We start from the raw sequence: 22,004 nt of genomic DNA on the forward strand, positions 1-22,004 counted from the left end.
GACAGAGCTGGGTGGAGGGCACCAACCTGAACACGGAGGGCCTCCTTGTCACACAGGGTGGACAGCTGCCATCAGTGAATCCAAGGGCGGCAGCTAACCGACAATCACACCCGGACCTGCCCTACCAAGGGCAGACACATGACAGGCGGCAGCAGGGAGTCAATGCCTCAGAAGACAAGGGTCGGAAGCCGGAAAGTTCTGTCCACATCGCAGCAGGAACCGCTGGGAGCAGGGCTCAGACTCTGTGCAGCAGCCGCTCGCGAAACCTGGCCAAGAAGTTCAGGGACCCAACCACCCAGGCCGGGGTGGGGGCTGGACCCCTGCCCGTCTGGGAAATGAGCTGGAGACTGGTAGCCATGAACTGTTCTAGCAGATACAGAGGAAGGGAGAGAGAGGGGGGGAAGCTGCTGTCCTCCCTTCCTGTGTGGCCCATAGTGCCTGCCCACCCCGGGGCTAGCTCCCTCCAGCCACCAGTGGGGACACGCCCAAACCTGCTGTGACGGATGCATTAGAACAGCCCAGCAAATAGAGCCTAACAGGTGAAGGTCTTCAAGCTACGTCTAGAATTTTCATCATTACCTCCATCGCTCTGGCTCCACCTGCTCCTATCTGCTGCAAATTTTTGTCAAAATCCTAGATTTCAAGAAGGCATGGCTCGGGGTGACTGGGTGGCTCAGTCAGTTGAGTGTCTGACTCTTGGCTTCAGCTCAGGTCATGATCTCACGGTCGTGGGATTGAGCTCCACGTTGGGTTCTGCACTGACCATGTGGAGTCTGCTTGAGATTCTCTCTCTGCTCCTCCCCAGCTCTATCTCTCTGTCAAAATAAATGGATGAAACTTTAAAAGAAGGAGGAGGAGGAGGAGGAGGAGGAGGAGGAGGAGGGGGAGGAGGCGGCGTGGCCCATCTTCAATGTTTGTGCTGCAAACTTGTTTCTGCTGGGGGAGTAAAAGATCTCTTTTTCTCTCTGCTGGCTCCCACCCCCTCCCTCTCCTGCCCCAGATCTCACTGGTAATAAACAGCAGCCTGAATGTTACTGGAAAGTCTCCCCATGACTCAGAAGGCCTGGGCCCCACAGAGCCCCCTGTGCTTACCACAGCCACCCACCTTGGCGTGAGCAGCCACTTTGAAAACTGTCCACCTGCCGCCTGGTTGGGACTTGCTGTTGGTTTGATTTCTGTATGGGTCACACATCTACTCCCAGTGGGGAGGCTTTGCTTGGTGTAAGAAATACAAATGAAAGCACACGCATTATACTCTGAATTCTTTCTGGAGGTTAGAGTAAATGACTTCTAAGACTCCTGCCAGAATCGACTGTAAATAAACCAAAATCTGATAGATAAAAAGTCTACCTGGAATCGCCTGAGATCTAAAGCACAGAATCTACGTAGACACAGGAGAATTCTAAATGAGTCTAATGCTTAGACGACCATGGCTCATGTTTCCTGAGCACTAACTATGTGCTAATTGCACCACTTACAAGGAACGATCCTTCATGTCCTTGTCATAGATGAAGAAATGGAGGCCAGGGTTTGGCTGATGCCAAAGTCAAAGCCGATAAGTAAGGGAGCAAGAACTTCCTATCCATGTCACGCCCATCTGACCACCTCATCAGGTTATTGTCAGAGAAAACCAGTCCCAGCAAGGAACCCACTCCTAGGCCCTGGTTGCAGCTTCCCCATGACAAGCACCCAGACTTCGTCATGGTGACTGGGCTGGACCTGCCGAGCCCATAGGTTTTCTGTGCTCCTGATGCTGATTCTGACAGTTTCTCACATCACCTTTATCTCTGCACCATGTCACTGCTTCCTGGCCTTGACTGTGTGTACAGACAGAATATTTCCCTAATGCTTTGGAAATGCACTGTTTGAGATCAATAACTCTGGGATCAGAGGCAACAGTCTGCACCTTCTAGAAGGGATACCTGGTTCGCAATACCCTCCAGCTTTGTTTTTGTGCATATCTACCTCCCTTTACATGCTATCTGCTTCAATAACTCAATAACTGGAGGGTCATATTTGGTTGGATCCACTTTCTATGTAGTGAATCTGATGAGCCACTATATTATGCAGTCAAATCTCATTGCCCTAAGGCATAATTCACTTAGCCATTGAATGATTTTGACAACAGTGTCAGACCAGGACAGACAAGTGTGAGTGTGGGTGCACATCCACATGCGTATGTGTGTGTCCCATCATCTCCATCACCCAGACCATGAAGAGCAGTCTTCAGGTTGCCCATCCACACTCATGGCTCCCCCTAAAAGTCAGTACCCTTCCCTCAGTCCCACAGATACTTTCTTTATCTGGGGTCTCCTCCTTTCCTCTGACCCAGACAACTCTACCAGCCTCCTGCCCCACTTGCCCTCATCACATTAATGCCTGAATTATCACCCTTAAATCAGGTCAGCCAATCACGGGTCTTCTTAGTCCCACAGGAGTGGTACCTCCGACCTCATCACCCACTGCACGCACTGACAATTTATTGCACCAGCCATCACAGAACCGACGTTACTGACCCTACACTCAGCAGGGGACTCGCATCTGCTCAGGAGTGTTGGTAAACAGAACATGAGCACGTGGTCAGTGCTGGCCCTGGAGCTCTCCTTGCCCTTCCAGGACTCTACCCAATGCTGGTTCCATTCCTTCAGCCTGAAAGGCCCTACTCTCTTCCTTGCCTATTAAAATCATTCTCATCTCCTGAGGCAGATGTTGCCCTCTCTAACAATGAGCCTAATCTCCTTAGAATCCCCTTCCGGAGCCTGAGAACCTGAGTTTTAGTCCCAGCTTGCTACTAACTAGTTGTGTGACTTTAGGGAGTTTTCTGAATCTCGCTGGGTCTCAGTTTCCTCCTCCTGAAAAACAGGGATAATAAAAACACCTCCTTTCATAGTCGTTGAGAGGACTAAACAAGATTTTGTATTTAAAGCATTCACAACTGGGCAAGAAAACACTTCCCACACATTGCTTATAGGGCTATTCATGCTTAGACCATTCTACCTGCTTCCTCTAGTTGACTTTTTTGAGGCCAGGAACTGTCTTTGCACCCCACTGTCACTTGCAGAGGGTTTTATCAAAGTAGATGTTTAATAGATGTTGTCTTGGTTGAGTTCAATTGCTACAGGATTAGAGACATGTTGGGTAGTTTGAAGGTCATTTTAGCCACTCCCCCTTACTTCAAGTACAACTTTCCTAATTCTAGGTAGATGAGAGTCTGGCCCACTGACAACCTATTCCACTCTCTGACATTTCAAACAAACTGCCTTCACAGACCTTAGATAACATTTCATGCAAGGACAACACACAGATGCCCTTTTCCATGCTGATCAATTAACCATTATGTAGCTGGCAGTGCTACAATTGATTAGTGATGTCTGCTCCCTGCATGAGTTGGGTGACTGGTAATGTGCGCATAGTGTATTTGCTGTTCCCAATTTACTCCATTGTTCTAATTCACACATGAGGAAACTAATGTCTAGAGAAGTTGAGTGACATCCTAAAGGCCACACAGTCAGTTAGAAGCAGGGTACAAACTGGAAGTCACGTGTTCTGGGTACTAGCTCAGTATTTTTTTAGAGGGAATAAATAAAGTATAGAAAAAAAGAAGAAATAGATCCAACTGTGAGTCTACACCTCATTTACCCATGGATTTAAGTGTCCATGCTTCTCATTCTGTGGCCTAGGGATTGTGTCTTAGAAGCATAGCACATGAGCAGTAGTAGCATAGGGAGAGTTTCTCCTTCAAACCACGGACACATCCTTCTCTCAGACAACCTGCCCTAACGTGGCACTACCAGATGGAGCCCACTCAAACCACAGGACATCAAGGCTGAGTCCTGGCTACTTTAAAAGCAGAGACATCTCAGACAAATTCCCATGAATTTTAACCTTGTAGAAAACAAGATTAGACACATGGTATCTTCCCTCCAAGAAAATACCCTGTGTTTCATAATTTTGAATTTATGTTTTCAAATGAAAAATCGAAAAGGTTTAACGGGTACCTAGGAGGCTCAGTCGGTTAAACATCTGACTCTTGATTTCAGCTCAGATCATGATCTCATGGTTCGTGAGTCTGAGCCCCACGTCAGGCTCAGCACTGACAGTGTGGAGCCTGCTTTGGATTCTCTCTCTCTCTCTCTCTCTCTCTCTCTCTCTCTCTCTCCCTCTCTGCTCCTCCCCTGCTCATGCTCGCTCTCTCTCTCTCTCTCTCTCTCTCTCTCAAAATAAATAAACTTTAAAAAATTTGAAAAGGTTTTTTGGGAAGGAAGGAAAGTACTCTGCAAGATTAAAAAAAACAACAGTTTAGCATTCAAAACTTCCAAACAAGCTGAAAAATTAATTTCTAAAGACTTCAGAATGTATACCTTGTGTCAATAGAATCTAGACTCTGAATATGTCCAGACTAAAAGTAGTTAGGGAGAAAACAGGGTGCCAATATACAAAAAAAGAGAACTAAGAGGCAAAATTCATTAAAACCCAGGCATCTGCTCCTGGGAATGATTGATGTTCCACCTGTAAGCTATGCAGTCCCATGGCTGAGTCACATCGCACTGTAACTCTCTTAAACACAGCTTGAGGCCAACTATAAAATGGCACACCTTATTGTACATCTTAGAACACAAACACTGGCATGCAGAATCATGGAATATTACAGCTGAAAAGGAAATTAAGACCAAGGCCCAATCCCGTCTTTACAGATGTCCCCACAAAGAGTGAAATGGCTCAGCTGAGACTACACTGCCAGCTCCAGGCAGAGCTTGCCTATAAACCTGGAAGTCTCCGTTCAAAGTCTTTCTGGTGTCTAATGTACACATCCCATGGAAACACAGACCATCAGAAGGAAAGTATCCAAGAAATTGTATTCATTGCCAAAGACCAGTGTTTATATAACCTGAGTTAACAACTCCATTTGTTATCTTTGCTTTAAAGCAGCCAAATAATCTTCATGTCCCCCGCTTGGGCCTGTGAGAGCTCCCCTATTCTTGCCTTACAGATGAGTGGCAAGGCCAGTTCTTGTTGATTGCCTATTATTTGCCATGGCCTACCCACATTATCTCACTAGAACTTCTCGATTTATTTTCAAGAACCTGATTCTCTGAGAGGTTTGGTTACTTACTCAAGGCCCTACAATGACTGATAAATGGTGGAGCTTGGATTTGAAGCCAGGTCCGCCTGCCTGTCTCCAAATCCTGTGGACTTTGCACATCACCAAACTACCTCCTAATACCAACAGGGTTAGAGAACATTTCCCATGTTATTTCAGAAAAGGCAGGGAGGGAGGGAGTAGGGAGGCAGAGTCATGTGTACTTGGTATTCACATAAGGACCCCCAAGCAGGACTCAGAAGCATGGGATCTCATCTTCTCATCTGCCACAGCCCCAAAGTCACAAGGAACATGTGGAGTCTCCAGCTGCCCTGTCCCTGGAGGATCTGGCCCCAGCCTTAAGGCGATTTTATGTATCAACTCGGCTAGACCACGGTTCCCAGACATTTGGTCAGCCATGAGTGTATATGTCACTATGAAGGTATTTTTTTCAGGTGAGATTAACATTTAAGTGGGCAGACTTTGAGTTAAGCGGATCCTCCTCTATCATGAAGGTAGGTCATTCAATCAAAGAAGAGGTCCCTGAAGGAGAAGAACTTCTGCCTCCAGATGGCTTTCAGCCTTCAGCTGCAAGCATGAATGCTTCCCTGGGTCTCCAGCCTGTAGACTGCGGACTTGCCACCTTCCATGGTCAAGCAGGCCAATTCCCTACAGTCAATTTCAGACTCTCCCTCTTCCCTCTGCATCCCCCCTTGGCTCTGGTTCTCTGGAGAGCCCCAGCTAATGAACATGGGGTGAGCCCCTTGAGCCCCTTTTAGTCTAGAGCAGAAGCCTCCTCAGCAGCACCCTGGGTCTCTTTTCTCTAGACCTCACCCTGGCCTCCATTTGGCCTTCCTTGTTTGGGCTGGGGGTGGGAGCCTAGAGGGCCCCCTCCTCCCAAACCAGAGCCTGTTTCTACCTGTTCAGAGCACTGGCTGTGAGACAGAGCCACCCGAGAGCACAGGACAGAGGCTGAGAGTCCCTCAGCACCTCTAACTAGAAGTTCCACCTATTGTATGGGGGTAGGAGGGGTCCATGACCACAGATCCCATTTCATCCCTAATGCAGGTTTGAGTTTCCACCCCTTAGAGAGCAGAGAGTTGAGAACCAGAAGGTCTCCTAGAGGCTAGAATGTGTATCAGCTTCTCAATCTGCACTCTTCATACATTTCTGGTCAGAAGGGAGGAAGTTGCAGCACCCAGCATGGACCACTAGGGTGGGCTCCTAGCACCCCATGGTGAAAGTGGGGGTCCTGAAGTCAGCCAGGCATGGCTCCAACCCAAAGGATCTTCAACATCCCTGCTTATTTTTTTTAAATACCCCCTTTCTCCCTCTATTGATTTGAATATCTATTCCATTTCTATTCTTTTTGTGGATACTTTTAAAGAGTAAATCAGTACTGATTTGGTTGAACCATGTAAAATTGCCAATATTGGGTCATTTCTTATTTGCAGAACATGGTAGTTTTATGTAGTTCAACAGTCTCCCCCAGGATAAACCAGGATCCTTAACACACTTTTTCTCTTGTTTCATCTCTACACACTACATGCATAACCTGAAAACTGAGGTCTGTCTTTCTAATATAAGGCTGAATTTGAAACAAAAGTACAGTGGTGCCTGGGTGACTCGGTTGGTTAAGCGTCCACCTCTTGATTTTGGCTCACATCATCGTCTCACAGTCATGAGATCAAGCCCTGCATTAAGAGACCTGCATCCGGCTCCACGCTGAGCATGGAACCTGCTTGGGATTCTCTCTCTCCCTCTCTCTCTGCCCCCCTCCCTTGCTTGCACTCTCTCTCTCAAAATAAATACATAAACTTTTTTAAAAAGTACACTTTACTTACATGTTCCCACTGTTACACCTTGTATAACACGTCTTGCTGCTGGACTCTCCTATCTGCTAACTGGAATACAACCATACAAAATCTATGGGTGACAACTTTATAAAGACCTTATATGACATAAACTGCCAGTTACTCCAACTCTTAAGTGATTATTTGGCCAGAGATAGAATTACAGCTCACATTCTTTGCCTCGGCACTTTATACATATTCCTTCCCCATACTCTGACTTCCAGTGTTGCCAATGAAAAATACATTGCTTTTGCAAAATTGTGCTGTTTTCAAGGTATCCAAATAGGCTTTCTTCAAAGTCACGTGTCCTCACTTCATGATCAACAGTTTTATGGATGTGACACCCTCCTTCGTTCCTTCGAGAATTTTAAGTTTGCTTTTTTCTTTTTAGTTTCTGTGATGCTTTATTGAAGTATCATGTACATTCCATAAAAATACACTCATTCTAATCGTACACTACAATTTCTAAAAATTTACTATTGAAGTATGGTCGACATACAATGTTATAGTAGTTTTAGGTGTTCAACATGGTGATCAAGTCTATACATTACACAGTGCTCAGCACGGTGAGTGCCGTCACCATCTGTCACCATGCATTATACTATTATTGACTATGATCCATATGCTGTACGTTTAATCTCCGTTACTTAATTATTTTATAACTGGAAATTTATGCTTCCCAATCCCCTTCTCCTCTTTCGCCCATTCCCCATCCCCCACCTTCCTTCTGGCAACCACCAGTTTGTTCTCTGTATTCCAGAGTCTGTTTTTTCTGTTTGTTTGTTTTGGTTTTCAGATTCCGCACATAAGGGAAATCATACAGTATTTGTCTTTTTCTGTCTAGTTTATCTCACTTAGCATTATCCCCTCTAGCTCCATCCATGTTGTTGCAAATAGCAAGATATCATTTTTTATGGCTGAATAACATTCCATTGTGTGTGTATGTGTGTGTGTGTATATATATATACATATAATATATATATGGAATATATATAATATATATGGAATAATATATATTATATATAATATATATGGAATATTATATATATATTATATATATAATGGTACATATGTATATATACCACATCTTCTTTATCCATCCATCTACTGGTGGACGTTTGGGCTGCTTCCATATCTTGGCTATTACAAATAATGCTGCAGTAAGCATAGGAATGCATATATCTTTTTGGATTGCACTACAATTGTTCTTAATCAATGTACAGAATGCTGCAACATCAGTACCATTGAGAAGCATCCAGTTCTAGAACATTTCCAACACCTGAAAAAGTTGTCATGGCCATTCGTAGTCAATCTTCCCATCCCAGCCTGAGGTCCTCATTGATAGGCTTTTATCTTTATATCTTTTCCTTTTTTGGAAATCTCATGTAACATGTGGTTTTTCCTGTGTGGCTTTTTTTTCCTCTTAGCATAATGTTTTGAAGACTTCTCCATGAGGCAGCATGTATTAGCAGTTTATTATTTTTATTGTTGAGTAGTATTCCATTGTGCCTCATTTTTATCAGGTGCTTCCTATGTGCACTGTTCTAAGCCTATTTCCATAGGGTTTATAGTATACCCGGGGGATGTGGCCATGCCCATCCAACCTGGAATCACTTCTGGAATAAGACACTGCTGCTTCTTTAATAGAGCCAAGCCCAGCCTCACTCATCACCTATCACTTCAAGATGAACAACAGCATTCTCCTTCCACAGCTGATTAGAAAGCAGGTGTCATACTGTGAGACCAAGCACCTGGCTTCATCACTTGCTGGCTCCATGCCGGCTTCCGGGTTCAGTCCATCTCAGCTGGGAAAGTCTGGGGTGGCGGGGGGGGGGGGGGGGGGGAGCCGCCTGCATCCAGCTTTGGGGAGGGGCCTAGAAGCTGGAATTTTCCCACTGCTCGTTGTAATGGAGCTACGTGTCTTGTTCTCAAGTGTGCAGCGTAGAATTGGCTCTTCCCATGAAAGAAAATGTTCTGAGTGTTTTAATGTTTAAAAAAGGAGAACAATAAAATAGAAAGGAAGGAAGGAAGGAAGGAAGGCAGGCAGGCAGGCAGGCAGGAAGGAAGGAAGGAAGGAAGGAAGAAGGGAGTGGGGGAGGGAGGATGGAAGGAAGGGAGGGAGGGAGGGAGGAAGGAAGGAAGGAAGGAAGGAAGGAAGAAGGGAGTGGGGGAGGGAGGAAGGGAGGGAGGGAGGGAGGGAGGAAGGAAGGGAGGGAGGGAGGGAGGGAGGGAGGGAGGAAGGAAGGAAGGAAGGAGGGAGTGGGGGAGGGAGGGAGGGAGGGAGGAAGGAAGGAAGGAAGGAAGGAAGGAAGAAGGGAGTGGGGGAGGGAGGATGGAAGGAAGGGAGGGAGGGCAGGAGGGAGGGAGGGAGGAAGGAAGGAAGGAAGGAAGGAAGGAAGGAAGGAAGAAAGGAGTGGGGGAGGGAGGGAGGGAGGAAGGAAGGAAGGAAGGAAGAAGGGAGTGGGGGAGGGAGGATGGAAGGAAGGGAGGGAGGGCAGGAGGGAGGGAGGGAGGAAGGAAGGAAGGAAGGAAGGAAGGAAGAAAGGAGTGGGGGAGGGAGGGAGGGAGGAAGGAAGGAAGGAAGGAAGAAGGGAGTGGGGGAGGGAGGATGGAAGGAAGGGAGGGAGGGAGGAAGGAAGGAAGGAAGGAAGGAAGGAAGGAAGGAAGAAGGGAGTGGGGGAGGGAGGGAGGGAGGAAGGAAGGAAGGAAGGAAGGAAGGAAGGAAGAAGGGAGTGGGGGAGGGAGGGAGGGAGGGAGGAAGGGAGGAAGGAAGGAAGGAAGGAAGGGCGGCAAGGAAGAGTCATTTCTATCTCCCTTCTCTTTCAAACCTATCTCTGGACATGTTTGTCAGCAGCCCTGCCAGCTGCTGCAAGTATCTAAGAGTCGGCAGCAGGCTGCAGCATGAAAGGCAACCTCTGTTTCTCCAGAGAACTCCATTAGTGAGATATCTCAACTCTGGCTTCGTCTGAAAGAGGAAAGACAGCAGCTCACAAGTGAACCTCCAGTCTCCTCACAGAGCTCTGAGAAGCAGCTGCGTCCTGTTTCTCAGGCCTTGACAACACTACCTACTCCTTCCGCCTACAGAAATATTCTGGAAAAAGACACGAGTACACTAGAGACACCACCTCTCCTCCCAAACTCCACCTCACGCGGCCAGAATCCGGCTGGATGCATTTATCAGAGTTCCCAGCCGGCTAAGAATGAATGTCCCAGGGACTGAAAGGGAGCAGAAGTAGAGCAGAAATCCTGCCCTCAGGCATAATACTGTAGCTCTCCAAAGCCAAGGACACATTTAGCAAACATGTACTTGGAAGGCTAGGTGTATATAGCAGGAACGTGATTCAGGATAGCTGGTCTGCCATTGCAAAACCGGCAATATGGGTGCGATTTTATCTGCATGACCATTTCTTTGTAAAATTCAGTATTCGTTTCCCAATTAAATTAATTATCAGAAGCCAGGGGAGTGTTTATAATTATTGACCCCAGAATCCCACTGCAAGGAATATGTCCTAAGCCACCAACTCAATGGGGGTGGGAGGATAAAACCCAAGATGTTCGAGGAAGGCTGTCATCATTAAACTGCCGAACTAGATACTCTCAAATTGTGCCACAGAGAAAAATGGTAAGTGAGAAGAAATCAGTGTGTTGAGACATGATGCAAATATTAAAAGTGATTATGATGTCAATTATGCTGTCGCATAGGAAAGTGAATGAGAAGTGGGGAATCAGGAGATCTATCTGGTATGCGGCCCAAGCTTACAATATCACAGAAATATTTATGTATACGGGTATGTCAATAGCATGTTATAGAAAAACGAAATGCGTTGTATTAAAATAGGAGTAAAAGGGATATTAGGAGAAACAGTTTTCTCTGGATGGTGAAATATTATATATTTTTTAAGATTTTATTTTTATTTATTTTTAAAAATTTTTTTTAATGCTTATTTATTTTTGAGACAGAGAGAGACAGAGCATGAATGGGAGAGGGTCAGAGAGAGAGGGAGACACAGAATCTGAAGCAGGCTCCAGGCTCTGACCTGTCAGCACAGAGCCCGATGCGGGGCTCGAACTCACGGACCGTGAGATCATGACCTGAGCCGAAGTCGGACGCTTAACCGACTGAGCCACCCAGGCGCCCCTTAAGATTTTATTTTTAAGTGATCTCTACACCCAGCGTAGGGCTGGAACTCACAACCCTGAGACCGAGAGTCGCACGCTCCACGGACTCAACCAGCCAGGTGCCCCCAGTGGTGCACTTAATATTTTTAAAATTAAAACGGAAACCAAAAGCAACACAAATTTTAGTTAGCTCTGCAGCAATGCGTAAAAGCTCTTTCAGCTCATATGCAGTTAATCCCAGTACTAAATGTTCCGTCCCCAGCTGTAGGGCATGCAGACAGGCTCTGCAGAAGGAAAATTAAAGAGAGAGAAGGGGCTAGGAGAGGAAAATCAAGGAAGGAGGGGGAGGGGAGAAAAGGGATCAAGACTTACAAACACCTCATGTTCCATCTATGTTTGCTTTTAACATTTTGTCTTAAGTTGAGCTTACCTCTTCAGCTTCTGGAATCAATTCCTCCCCTGCATTACATTTTTTTTTTTTCCAATTTCATATTTACAAACTGAACACCAGATTCTCTCTTCAATCAAGATCCATGGGTTTCAATAAATACTTGATTAAAAATCAGCTTGGCAAACTTCCTTCCAAAGGATACTGGCTTCATCCATCAATGTATTGGAATGGGGATAATATTTTAAAACTTAGTAATATTTGATATTTTTACCTTTCTCATTGCATGACCTTCGTCCTAGTTGGTCTGGGGCATCCATTTTCCTAGGGGAAGGCACAAATTGGGAGGAGGGGATGTTTATGGGGAAGATTAAACATGTCACAGAAAGAGTATAAAGATAAATACAGCTTAATACTCAGCTTTTGACATGTAAAGTAGGATTAACTACAAAGGCAGTAATAGTCTTGCAATAAGGCTGCAGCTTTAATAAAAGATTAAACACCTTTCTCTCCTCCGTTGGAATATTAACTATCAAGCCTGAGTGATTCAGGTCATAGAGGCATCCACACAATGAAGAAGAGGTAACCCACTTGCCCATAACAACCACTTCATGGAGAGAATACCATGACCGGGGTTCCTCCATGGTAGAGGCAGAATATGACTATATGTTGAAATGTGTTCCCCTCTCAAATTGATATGTTGAAATCCTAAACCCCAGTACCTCAGAATGTGATCTTATTTGAAGGTAGGTCTTTGCAGCGGTAATGAAGCTGAAATGAAGTCATTAGGGTGGACCCTAATCCAACATGACTGGCGTCCTTATAAAAAGGGGAAATTTGGACACGGCTATACAGGCAGAATGCCTATGAACATAAAGATGGCCATCAACAAGTCAAGGAGACAGGTCTGGGACAGAGTCTTCTCGCACAGCCCTCAGAAAGAACCCACCCTATCAACACCTTGATTTCAGACTCCCAGCCCCACAACTGAAAGACAATACATTTCCATTGTTTAGACCACCCACTTTGTGGTGCTTTGTTATGGCAGCCCTAGGGCAGTCATATAGTAACCAAAAGAGGAGGACAGACAAATTTAAATCCCTCTTTTCCACTCTGAGGGGCCATAGAAAGAAGAGGAAAGGTGTGTCTTCCTCTCTCCTCATCTAGGGCTCTGGAAGAAGATCACAATAATAGGCTTCCCTGTGCCAACCCAGGATGCTGCCACTCAAAGTGAACTTGGCCACAGAGGATGGTCAGGTGAGCAGGCTTTGGGCACATCTTGACAGCTTCCCTCAGTTCAAATGGGGTATACTGGAGGGGAAGAAAAATAATTTTCCCTCTGCCCATCTGGGTTTCTAGGCTGTGACACCATCACTACACCCACCCACCCCCAAATAAGACAGATTAACAGGACAAAAACAAACAGAAGTTTAACAACATGTAACTCCCCAAAGTGGCCCAAGCCACCACCTTAAATACCGTCTCCAGTTAGAGACAAAAGAAGGTGTTAGGGGTAGAGGAAGGCAGGTTATGGGAGGTGACCAGGCAAAGCAGGGTGGCCAGGGTATGGTTGTTGTGCAGATTTAAGTTCCTTCTCCATTGACAAAAGTTTCCGGAGATTTAGTTATTCTCTTCTGCCTGACAGAGAGAGAAAGACAACTTTACAAACAGAGACTTCCATTATAAATGTTAATGTCCCTCACAACATGGTAACTTCTACTCCCTTTTTAGAGATTTTCCTATGTCTGCTGTTCCTTAAAAATAACCGACTCAAGATAATCCTTAGGCCAAAGAGGCACATCCTGGGGTATTTTGCACTCCTTCAAAATACAAGACCCCCAGTGACTGAGTCTGAAGGGTGGGAGAGAACCAGAGGTCACAGTAGCAGTGATGTGGTGGCTCTCCAGGGCCACCATGGGGGCCCAGCCCAGTGGGAGTCACAGCCCGGCTTTGGTCTAGACTGAGCCCCAACCAGACAGAAGCTTCAGCTGCAAACCCTAGCAAGGCGAGCAGCTTCCGGATGGACAAGAGAGGTCACCCCTGAAGATCAGAGCACTGCTAAGCATCCCACCAATTCCCCACCACGCGAGCAAGATGTGTGTAAGCTTCAGTCCATTCCACATACCATCTTTATTTTTTCCTTTTGTTTAAAAATGTTTATTTATTCTAAGGCGGGGGAGGGGCAGAGAGAGCAGAAAGAATTCCAAGCAGGCCCCACACCCAGCACGGAGCCCAACTTGGGGCTCAAACTCCCGAACCGTGAGATCATGACCTGAGCCACAATCAAGAGTTGCACACCCAACCGACTGAGCCACCCAGGCGTCCCCAAATACCACCTTTGAGATGGAAAGTGACAGAAAACATATCTGCGAGGCTGAGCCTTTTTAGTCAAGAGAAGCTGGGCACAACCAAATGACCAGATAAGACTAAATTTTTAAACCAGGACGGACGTTATTTTTTTCCTCACAGTACCAAGTCGCATTATGAGTTTAAATTCTACCGCAGACGCACAAAATGCTTCATTATCACAGGATTTGGGGGGCATGGGGGAAGAAGTGGGACTGTTCACCACCAAACTCTCTTTCCCTCACCCATGAGACACAAGTCTCTCGATTTACCTTTGTCACCCATCCATTTCTCTCTTCGTCCCACTGTTTCCATGTCAGCATTAGCCAGGAACAAGAGCAAGTCGTGAAGTTTCCTTCCATCTCCAAAACAAACCTTAAACTTAGGAATGAAAATGATAGAACGTTTTTTTCCTAAACCAACAGTGTAAGCCAGCTGGACTGTTTTGTAAAAATATCACACCCTCTCGACACTTCACTGGCTGATTTGCATGGTGCTAGATGATTTTTCTTTTCCCTCTTTCAATCAACTCAAGTAAATATACAACACTCAGCCAAATTACATCCTCTAGCAGAGGAGAGGTTTCGAAATGTTTTCTTGTTAATTGTTTACCTTAATCTGTTTGTTCACAATTTCGGAGACAGGCAAAGATGAATCGTCAGAACAAAGTTATTCCAAAGACTTGGGGGGGGGGGGGACAGGATGCAGCTGGAGAGTTGTTATATAACTTTTGTTATATGGCTCTTTCCATTTTCAAGGTGTTCAGCAGACGCTGACTAATTAACTCAGGAATTGATTTATGTGCTGGAGCATCCCAGCTAGCAGCAACAAGCATTTCACACTCAGTGTTGGAAAACATTCTCATGCTTCTCCGGTAATGCTGAGCCCTCGTTAAGAGGTAATGACCGTTCCCTGTTGTCGCTCCGTGAATGATGCAGTAACTAGGTTCATGAGCCACAGAAACTCAGGGATCACGTAATCCTCTCAAAGCAGGGACTCTGGCCCCCAACTTTGACACATGCTGATGCTCCCTGAACACGTCCAGTGACCGCCAACTCAATACTGTCAGGCAGCTGTTTGCTGTGGTTCTGGTGGGTCTGAGTCAAAGGGAGTTGTTCACACAAGCATTTCCCCCTTTGGGAGTGTCAGAAGGAGACACATGATTCCAAGGGTCACCTGGAGAGATGCCAATCCAAGTCTGCTCTCATCCAAGATCAGAATTCTCCCATTAGACAGGCACCTGGGTGGCTCAGCTGGTTGAGCGTCCAACTTCAGCTCAATGGTTCATGAGTTTGAGCTCTGTGCTGACAGCTCGGAGCCTGAAGCCTGCTTTAGCTTCTGTGTCTCCCTTTCTCTCTGCCACTCCCCCACTCACACTCTGTCTTTCCCTCAAAAATAAACATTAAAAAGAACTAAAAAAAAAAAAAAGAATTCTCCCATTAGAACTTGCTGCTTTGAGGTTAAGAGATTATCACTTTTTCATTATTATTTATGAGAAGCAACAATTTGGGGCCAGATATCGTGTTGTCCTTCGGGATTAAATAAGACCTACTCTTTGCCGAGCAGGAGCTGACCAACTAGTTCATTAAATTTTAATTACTTTTACTTTCAAACAGGCAATTTTATAAGTCATTTTTATACATTTGGACATACATTCATGTATTCAATAAAAGCTTATTGACTAGAAGTTATAGTCTGGTAGGGATAGAAACCTAAATAAACCGTTGCAAGTGCCATATACAAGTTCCAAGGGCCATAATAAAGCACAGTTCCCTTCGTTGATCCTTCTTAAGGCAACTGGTCAGGGAAAGCTTTCAGACGTGTTAAGGTGGAAAACCTAAGGGCATTGACAGTCTGTCAAAGCGGGCTTTGGGAGAAGGATGCCGTCAGAGAGATCACTTACTTTCCGATTCTGTTCAAGGGCAGCTCAGCCATACGCCAGCTGCCTGACCCCAGGAGTCCTTGGAAAACACATGAAATCATTCTTACCCACTAAGGTGGTATGACTAATGAGAGGTCTTGTGGTCGTGGCTTAATGAGGTGAAACGATTAAACTGTAATTAGCACATTTATTAGCTTAATATGAATCAATGCTTTTAAAGTTCCTGAAATGAATTTAATCTCCAAAATAAATTAAGCCCTTCCTCCAAGCTCCTTCATACTGTTAACATACCGATTTTTTTTTTTTTTTCTTCTTGGTATTCAGTCTCAAATCCCATCCCCCACAAACAGTCTCAACCATGCAACCAGCCTGGGGGAAGGTAATCAAGTTTTATTGTAAATTGTTCTCTGGGCTGTTCTGAAAATTCCAAGGCAAGGTGAGGAAGAGCAGACCTCCGGGTAGGATCAAATTCTCCTTGATCATGACGACAGAACCATGTTTCTGGTAAAGCCAAAGACGGTGCTCCCTCGCCAGGGGGCCTGCCAGAGTAGGCAGGCGGCCAGCTCTGTGCTCTCTGCAGTCACTTGTTGCCTTTACGCATTCATCCATCAGGCTGAACACAGAATCAATAACTAGTCGCCCGGCAGGATTTTTTAAGGTTATTGCTCGCAATCCTTCATTTGATGGATGCCTAATGTTGGTCATATTGACTGAGAGCTGAAAAGTAGCTTTCTGATGCAGGTTTGATGAGTTACCGTTCTCTGCCAGATAAAGAAGTTTCTACAAAAGAAGAAAAATTACTTTTCTGGAATCTGCTCTTGTTCTACAGGACCAGACATGTAGCTAAGAGGCTTGAAGTAGAAACACCAGACAACTCAGGCTTCGCCAAGGATGTTGCCTACTTTTGACAGGAAATTCCTCGTGTCCTGCACCCATACAGTCGACACTGGGACAATGTGGGGGTTAGGGGAACAGAACTCCCACCCTGGTGCAGTCATATAACTTTTGACTCTCCCGAAACTTTACTAATAGCCTACTCTTAATAGGCTTATGCTCTTAATAACATAAACAACACATATTTTGTATGTTGCATGGATTATATACGGTATTCTCACATTAATGTGAACGACAGAAAAGACAATGTTATTAAGAAAACCATAAGGAAAAATCGAAAAAAAATCCACATATAAATGGGCCTGTGCAGTTCAAACCTTTGTTGTTCAACAGTTAACTGCATTTTTAAAAGCCACTGTATCTTTTTGCCCAAAAGATTTTTTTTTTCTTTTTTTTTAATGTTTATTTTTGAGAGAGAGAGAGTGTGAGCAGGGGAAGGGCAGAGAGAAAGGAAGGGATTTTTTTTTTTTACAGGATATAATTTTTAAAAGGAATTTTCTTTGGAAATGCCAAAACAAAGCAAAATCTATCAGATATCTGAGATGTGGTCTTAGAATAACCCTGAGCTACAATCAACACATATCAAAAGTTGTAACTATCAAGTTCCTGATTTTATGATGAATTTTCATTTATCCAAAATGTTTCCAAATTCTGGGACATTTTTTAAAAATTCAGATTGAGGGATGCCTGGGTGGCTCAGTCGGTTGAATGTCCGACTTTGGCTGAGGTCATGATCTTGCAGTTCATGGGTTCAAGCCCTGTGACGGGCTCTGGGCCGACAGCTCAGAGCCTGGAGCATACTTCAGATTCTGTGTGTCTCTCTCTCTTTCTGCCCTTCCCCTGCTCGTACTCTCTCTCTCTCAAAATAAACAAACAAACAAACATACGTACATTAAAAAAATTAAATAAGTAAATGAATTAAATAAAATAAAATTCAGATTGAAAAAGAGAAACCAGAGTGCTGGTTTTGGCAATAAACTCTCCTCCTTTCCATATTTGTGACTGCTTTCTCCAGCGGGAGAAACATGCATTTTATTAATAAAAGGAGTTTTCTTCCAGCTTTTTTGAGGTATAATTGACAGAACTATAATATATTGTGAGTGTACATGTGATCATTTGATAGACGTATACATTATGAAAGAATTCCCACAATCCCACAATTAACACATCTGCACCTCACATATTTGCTTTTTGGGGTTTTTTTTTTTTTTAGGTTTTTTAGCAGGTTTTTTGTTTGTTTTTGGTGAGAATAGTTAAGTTCTCTCTTGTAGCAAATTTCAATTATACAATACACTAGTATCAACTATAGTCACCATGTTATAGATTAGATCCTCAGACCTCATTCGTGTTATAACTGAAAGTTTGTACCCTTTTATCAACCTCTCCCCTTTACCCCCACTGCCCACCATTCCACTCTATGTTTCTATGAGTTTGACTTGTTTTTGTAAGACTCCACACATAAGTGATACCGTGCAGAATTTGTCTTTCTCTGTCTGGCTTATGTCACTTAGCAATCTCACCACCGTTTGCTATCTCTTCTCTTTTTGCTAGTGGACATCCTAACAGGTGTGAAGTGATATCTCATTGTGGTTTTGACCTGAATGTCCCTGATGGTTAGTGGTTCTTTTGTTTTGTTTTTCCTGATGGTTAGTGTTATTGACCACTTTTTCATGTATCTCTATCTGTATGTTTTCTTGGGAAACATCTTCAGATCTGTCGCCCATTTCTTAAGTTGGGTTGTTTGGTTTTTTGCTAGTGAGGTGTATGAATTCCTTGTATATTTAACCCTTTATCAAAGAGGTGGTTTGCAAATATTTTTTTTTCCCCATTCTGTAGGTTGCCTTTTCATTTTGCTGATGGTTTGTTTCCTTTGCTGGGAATAAAACTAGTTTTAGAACTGTTAGCCAAGACCACCACAAAAAGCAAGCCTACTAACTAGAGTTCAGTATTCGTTAAATTTCTTTCTCCCCTGAGGTACAATTTGCATGAAGTGCAATGCAGACATGTTAGATGTGCAATTCATTGAGGTTTGATAAATCTACAGTCTAACCAAGATACAAAAGAAACACAAACAAACAAACAAAAAAACAAAACAAAAACAAAAAACCATTTGTATTATTCCAGAAATTGCCCTTGTGCCCTCTTCTGGTCAATCCCAGTCACCATAGACAACAAAGCTCTCAAGTCCATCACCAGAGATTACTTTCAGCCTACTCCTGAACGTCATATAAATGGAATCATCAAACCCTTGTTCTTCTATGCCTGGTTCTTCTGCTCAACAGAATGTCTGGTTTTGCCATCAAGATTAAGCAAAGGTCATAGAAAAAACTGAGGACTATTTGATCTTTTATTATTCTCTGGAAGAATATTTCTAAGATTAGAATGATTTGTTCTTTGAAAAATTGCCAGAATTTACCTGTAAAAGTCCTCTGGTTTTGGTGTTTTCTTTGTGTGAAAAATTTAAAGCTACTATCTCAATTTCTTTATAGATATTGGGTCATTCAGGCTTTCTGTTTCTGTTTTGAGACGATTTCAGTAGGTCATATTTTCCTATGAACTTGTCTAGCTTATCTAAGCTTCCAAATTTATCAGCATAAACCTGTTCATATATTCCTTATTTTAATTTTGGTTGGATCTGTAGTTATATAACTTTTTTCTTTCCTAACATTACTATTTTTTTCTTCATTAATCTCAACAGAGATGTAACTACTTTATTAGTAACTACTTTATTAGGGCAAAATTTTGGTTTTATTGATGATTTCTAATGTAATTTTTAAAATTATTATTGATTTCTGCTCTTATTTTTTATGTTCTCTCTCCTTCCACATTCTTTGGATGTATTCTATTGTTTTATTTTCTTCAGTTTCATTTTATTGACACTTAGCCTTTCTTCCTTTTCAAAATAAGTGAAGGCTATATATTTCATCCTATCACTCATAAATATTTTAACATGTATAGCTTGCCTCATTTGAGAAAAGATTAATAAAGAGGCATATAGTACAAGATTTAAAAATAAGATTATGAAGGGGCCCCTGAGTGGCTCGGTCGGTTGAGCGTCCAACTCTTGATTCTGGCTCAGGTCATGATCCCAGGGTCATGGGATGGAGCCCCGCATTGCCCCAAGTCCACACTCCGTACAGAGGCTGCTTAAGATTCTCTCTCAGCGTGCCTAGGTGGCTCAGTTGGCCAAGCATCCAACTTCAGCTCAGGTCATGATTTCACAGTTTGTGAGTTCAAGCCTCACGCTGGGCTCTGGGCTGACAGCTCAGAGTCTGGAGCCTGCTTCAGATTCTGTGTTTCCCTCTCTCTGTTCCCCCCCACTCCCCCGCCCCACTCACGCTCTCTCTCTCTAAAATAAAAAGACATTAAAAAAAAAAAAAAGATTCTCTATCTGCCCCATCCCTTGCTCATGTGCCCTCTCCGTAAAAGAAAATAATAATAATAATAATAATCAGATGAAGAGGAGATTCTTTAAAGATGGCAATGGTGGTTGCACAGGTCTGGTTTTAACTGAATTGCTTCTTCACATTTACAATGGGTTTCTTGTTGGCAGCATGCAGCTGGGTATTGCTGTTTTTTCCAATCTGATAATCTCTGCATGAGAATTGGATATTTATACAATTTATATTTAATGTAATTACTGATATGTTTTGATTTAAATCTTCCATACAGCTATTATTTTTTGTATGTTCCATCTGTTCGTTGCCCTTTTTACTCTTTTTATGTCTTTCTTTCACTGAGGATTTTTATTATTCAATTTTATCTCCTTTGTTGTCTTACTAGCTGTAACTCCTTGTTGTGTTAGCGTTTACTTTAGGGTTTACAGTACACACCTTATTTTATCCATCCACCTTCAAGCAATATCATATCATTTCCCAAATAACACAAGAATCTTACAGTAGCATGCTTCAATTTCTTTGTAGGAATGTTTATTCAAGTACTTTGTCCATTTTGAAAATGAGTTGGTTATTTTGCTATTGAGTTGTAGGTGTTTCTTACATATTTTGGAAATGTACCCTTTATCAGATATATGTTTGCAAATACTTTCTCCCATGCTGTAGCCTGCCTTTTCATTTTGTTGATTGTTTCCTTTGCTGTGCAGAAGCTTTTAGTTTGATGTAGTCCCAATTGTCTGGTTTAGCTTCTGTTGCCTGTGTTTTTGGTGTCATTTCCAAGAAGTCATTAGCAAGGCCAATGTCCAGGAGATTTTCTTCCATATTTTCTTCTAGGAATTTTACAGTTTGTCTCATTTTATTTGTCTTTTTGAGGATCGCCATCCCAGTAAATATGAAGTAGCATCTCATTGTGCCTTTTGATTTGCATTTCTCTAATGGCTAATGATGCTGAGCATCTCTTCATGTGCTTGTTGCCCATGTGTATATCTTTGTTGGAGAATTGCTTATTCAAATATTTTGCCAACGCTTAAATTGGGTTATTTGCTTTTTTTAATTTTTTTTTTTAACGTTTATTTATTTTTGAGACAGAGAGAGACAGAGCATGAACGGGGGAGGGTCAGAGAGAGAGAGGGAGACACAGAATCTGAAACAGGCTCCAGGCTCTGAGCTGTCAGCACAGAGCCCAATGCGGGGCTCGAACTCATGAACCGCGAGATAATGACATGAGCCCAAGTCGGACGCTTAACCGACTGAGCCACCCGGGTTATTTGCTCTTTTATTATTGAGTTGTAATTGTCTTTCTACATTGTACATGCAACTCCCTTATCAGATCTATGATTTATAAGAAATTTTCCCATTCTGTGGGGTGTCTTTTCATTCTCTTGATGGTATCCTTTAAGGCAGACAAGTTTTAAATGCTTATTTTGTTAAATTTACTTGGTTTTTTTTCCTTTTGTGCTTGTCCTTTGATGTCATGTCTAAGTAACATTCCCTAATCCAAGGTTGTAAGGATTTATGCCTTTTCTCTTCTAACACTTTCACATGGTCTTTTAAAAAATAGTCTTTTGATACATCTTGGGTTAATTTATGCATATGGTGTGCGGTAGGGGTTTTTCAACTTCATTGTTTTGCTTGAAGATATCCACTTGTCCCGGTACCGTGTGTTGAAGAGACTATTCTTTCCCCCACTGAATGTCTTAGCACCCTCCTTGAAAATCAACTGACTGTAAGTGTTCAGGTTTATTTCTGAACTCTCAATTCTATTCTATTATTCTGTATGTTTACAGTTATGGCAGGCAGTACCACATTAGCTTGAAAACTACTTATAGTAATAAGACATAATAACTATTAGTTATATGTATCAAATGCTTGGCAAGAATTTTCACAAAGGAGATGCAAGTAAAAAATGACAGAAATAAAATAACAATAGGAAAATTTAGTATACTTCTGTCAGTCCAAGACCAATCAAATGGATTAAAAAATCAGTAAAACTAGGGGCGCCTGGGTGGCGCAGTCGGTTAAGCGTCCGACTTCAGCCAGGTCACGA

The 22,004-nt window shown here is 43.3% G+C and overlaps 1 protein-coding gene across 3 annotated transcripts in view; it reads right to left on the reverse strand.

Moving 5' to 3' along the window:
- Window positions 1–15,992: 15,992 nt before the first annotated feature.
- Window positions 15,993–22,004, reverse strand: part of MTR (5-methyltetrahydrofolate-homocysteine methyltransferase) — a 132,807-nt gene continuing 126,795 nt past the window's right edge. For 2 of the 3 annotated variants that reach the window (XM_047824844.1, XM_047824843.1), the window contains exon 34: window positions 15,993–16,448. In XM_047824844.1, the coding sequence (XP_047680800.1) occupies window positions 16,370–16,448 (79 nt within the window). In that variant the 3' untranslated portion in view covers window positions 15,993–16,369. The remainder of the gene's footprint in view (window positions 16,449–22,004) is intronic. The other variant, XM_047824846.1, reaches the window with a different exon arrangement.

Source organism: Prionailurus viverrinus, chromosome D2 (genome assembly GCF_022837055.1).
Source record: "Prionailurus viverrinus isolate Anna chromosome D2, UM_Priviv_1.0, whole genome shotgun sequence".
In the NCBI taxonomy this organism is placed as follows: domain Eukaryota; kingdom Metazoa; phylum Chordata; class Mammalia; order Carnivora; family Felidae; genus Prionailurus; species Prionailurus viverrinus.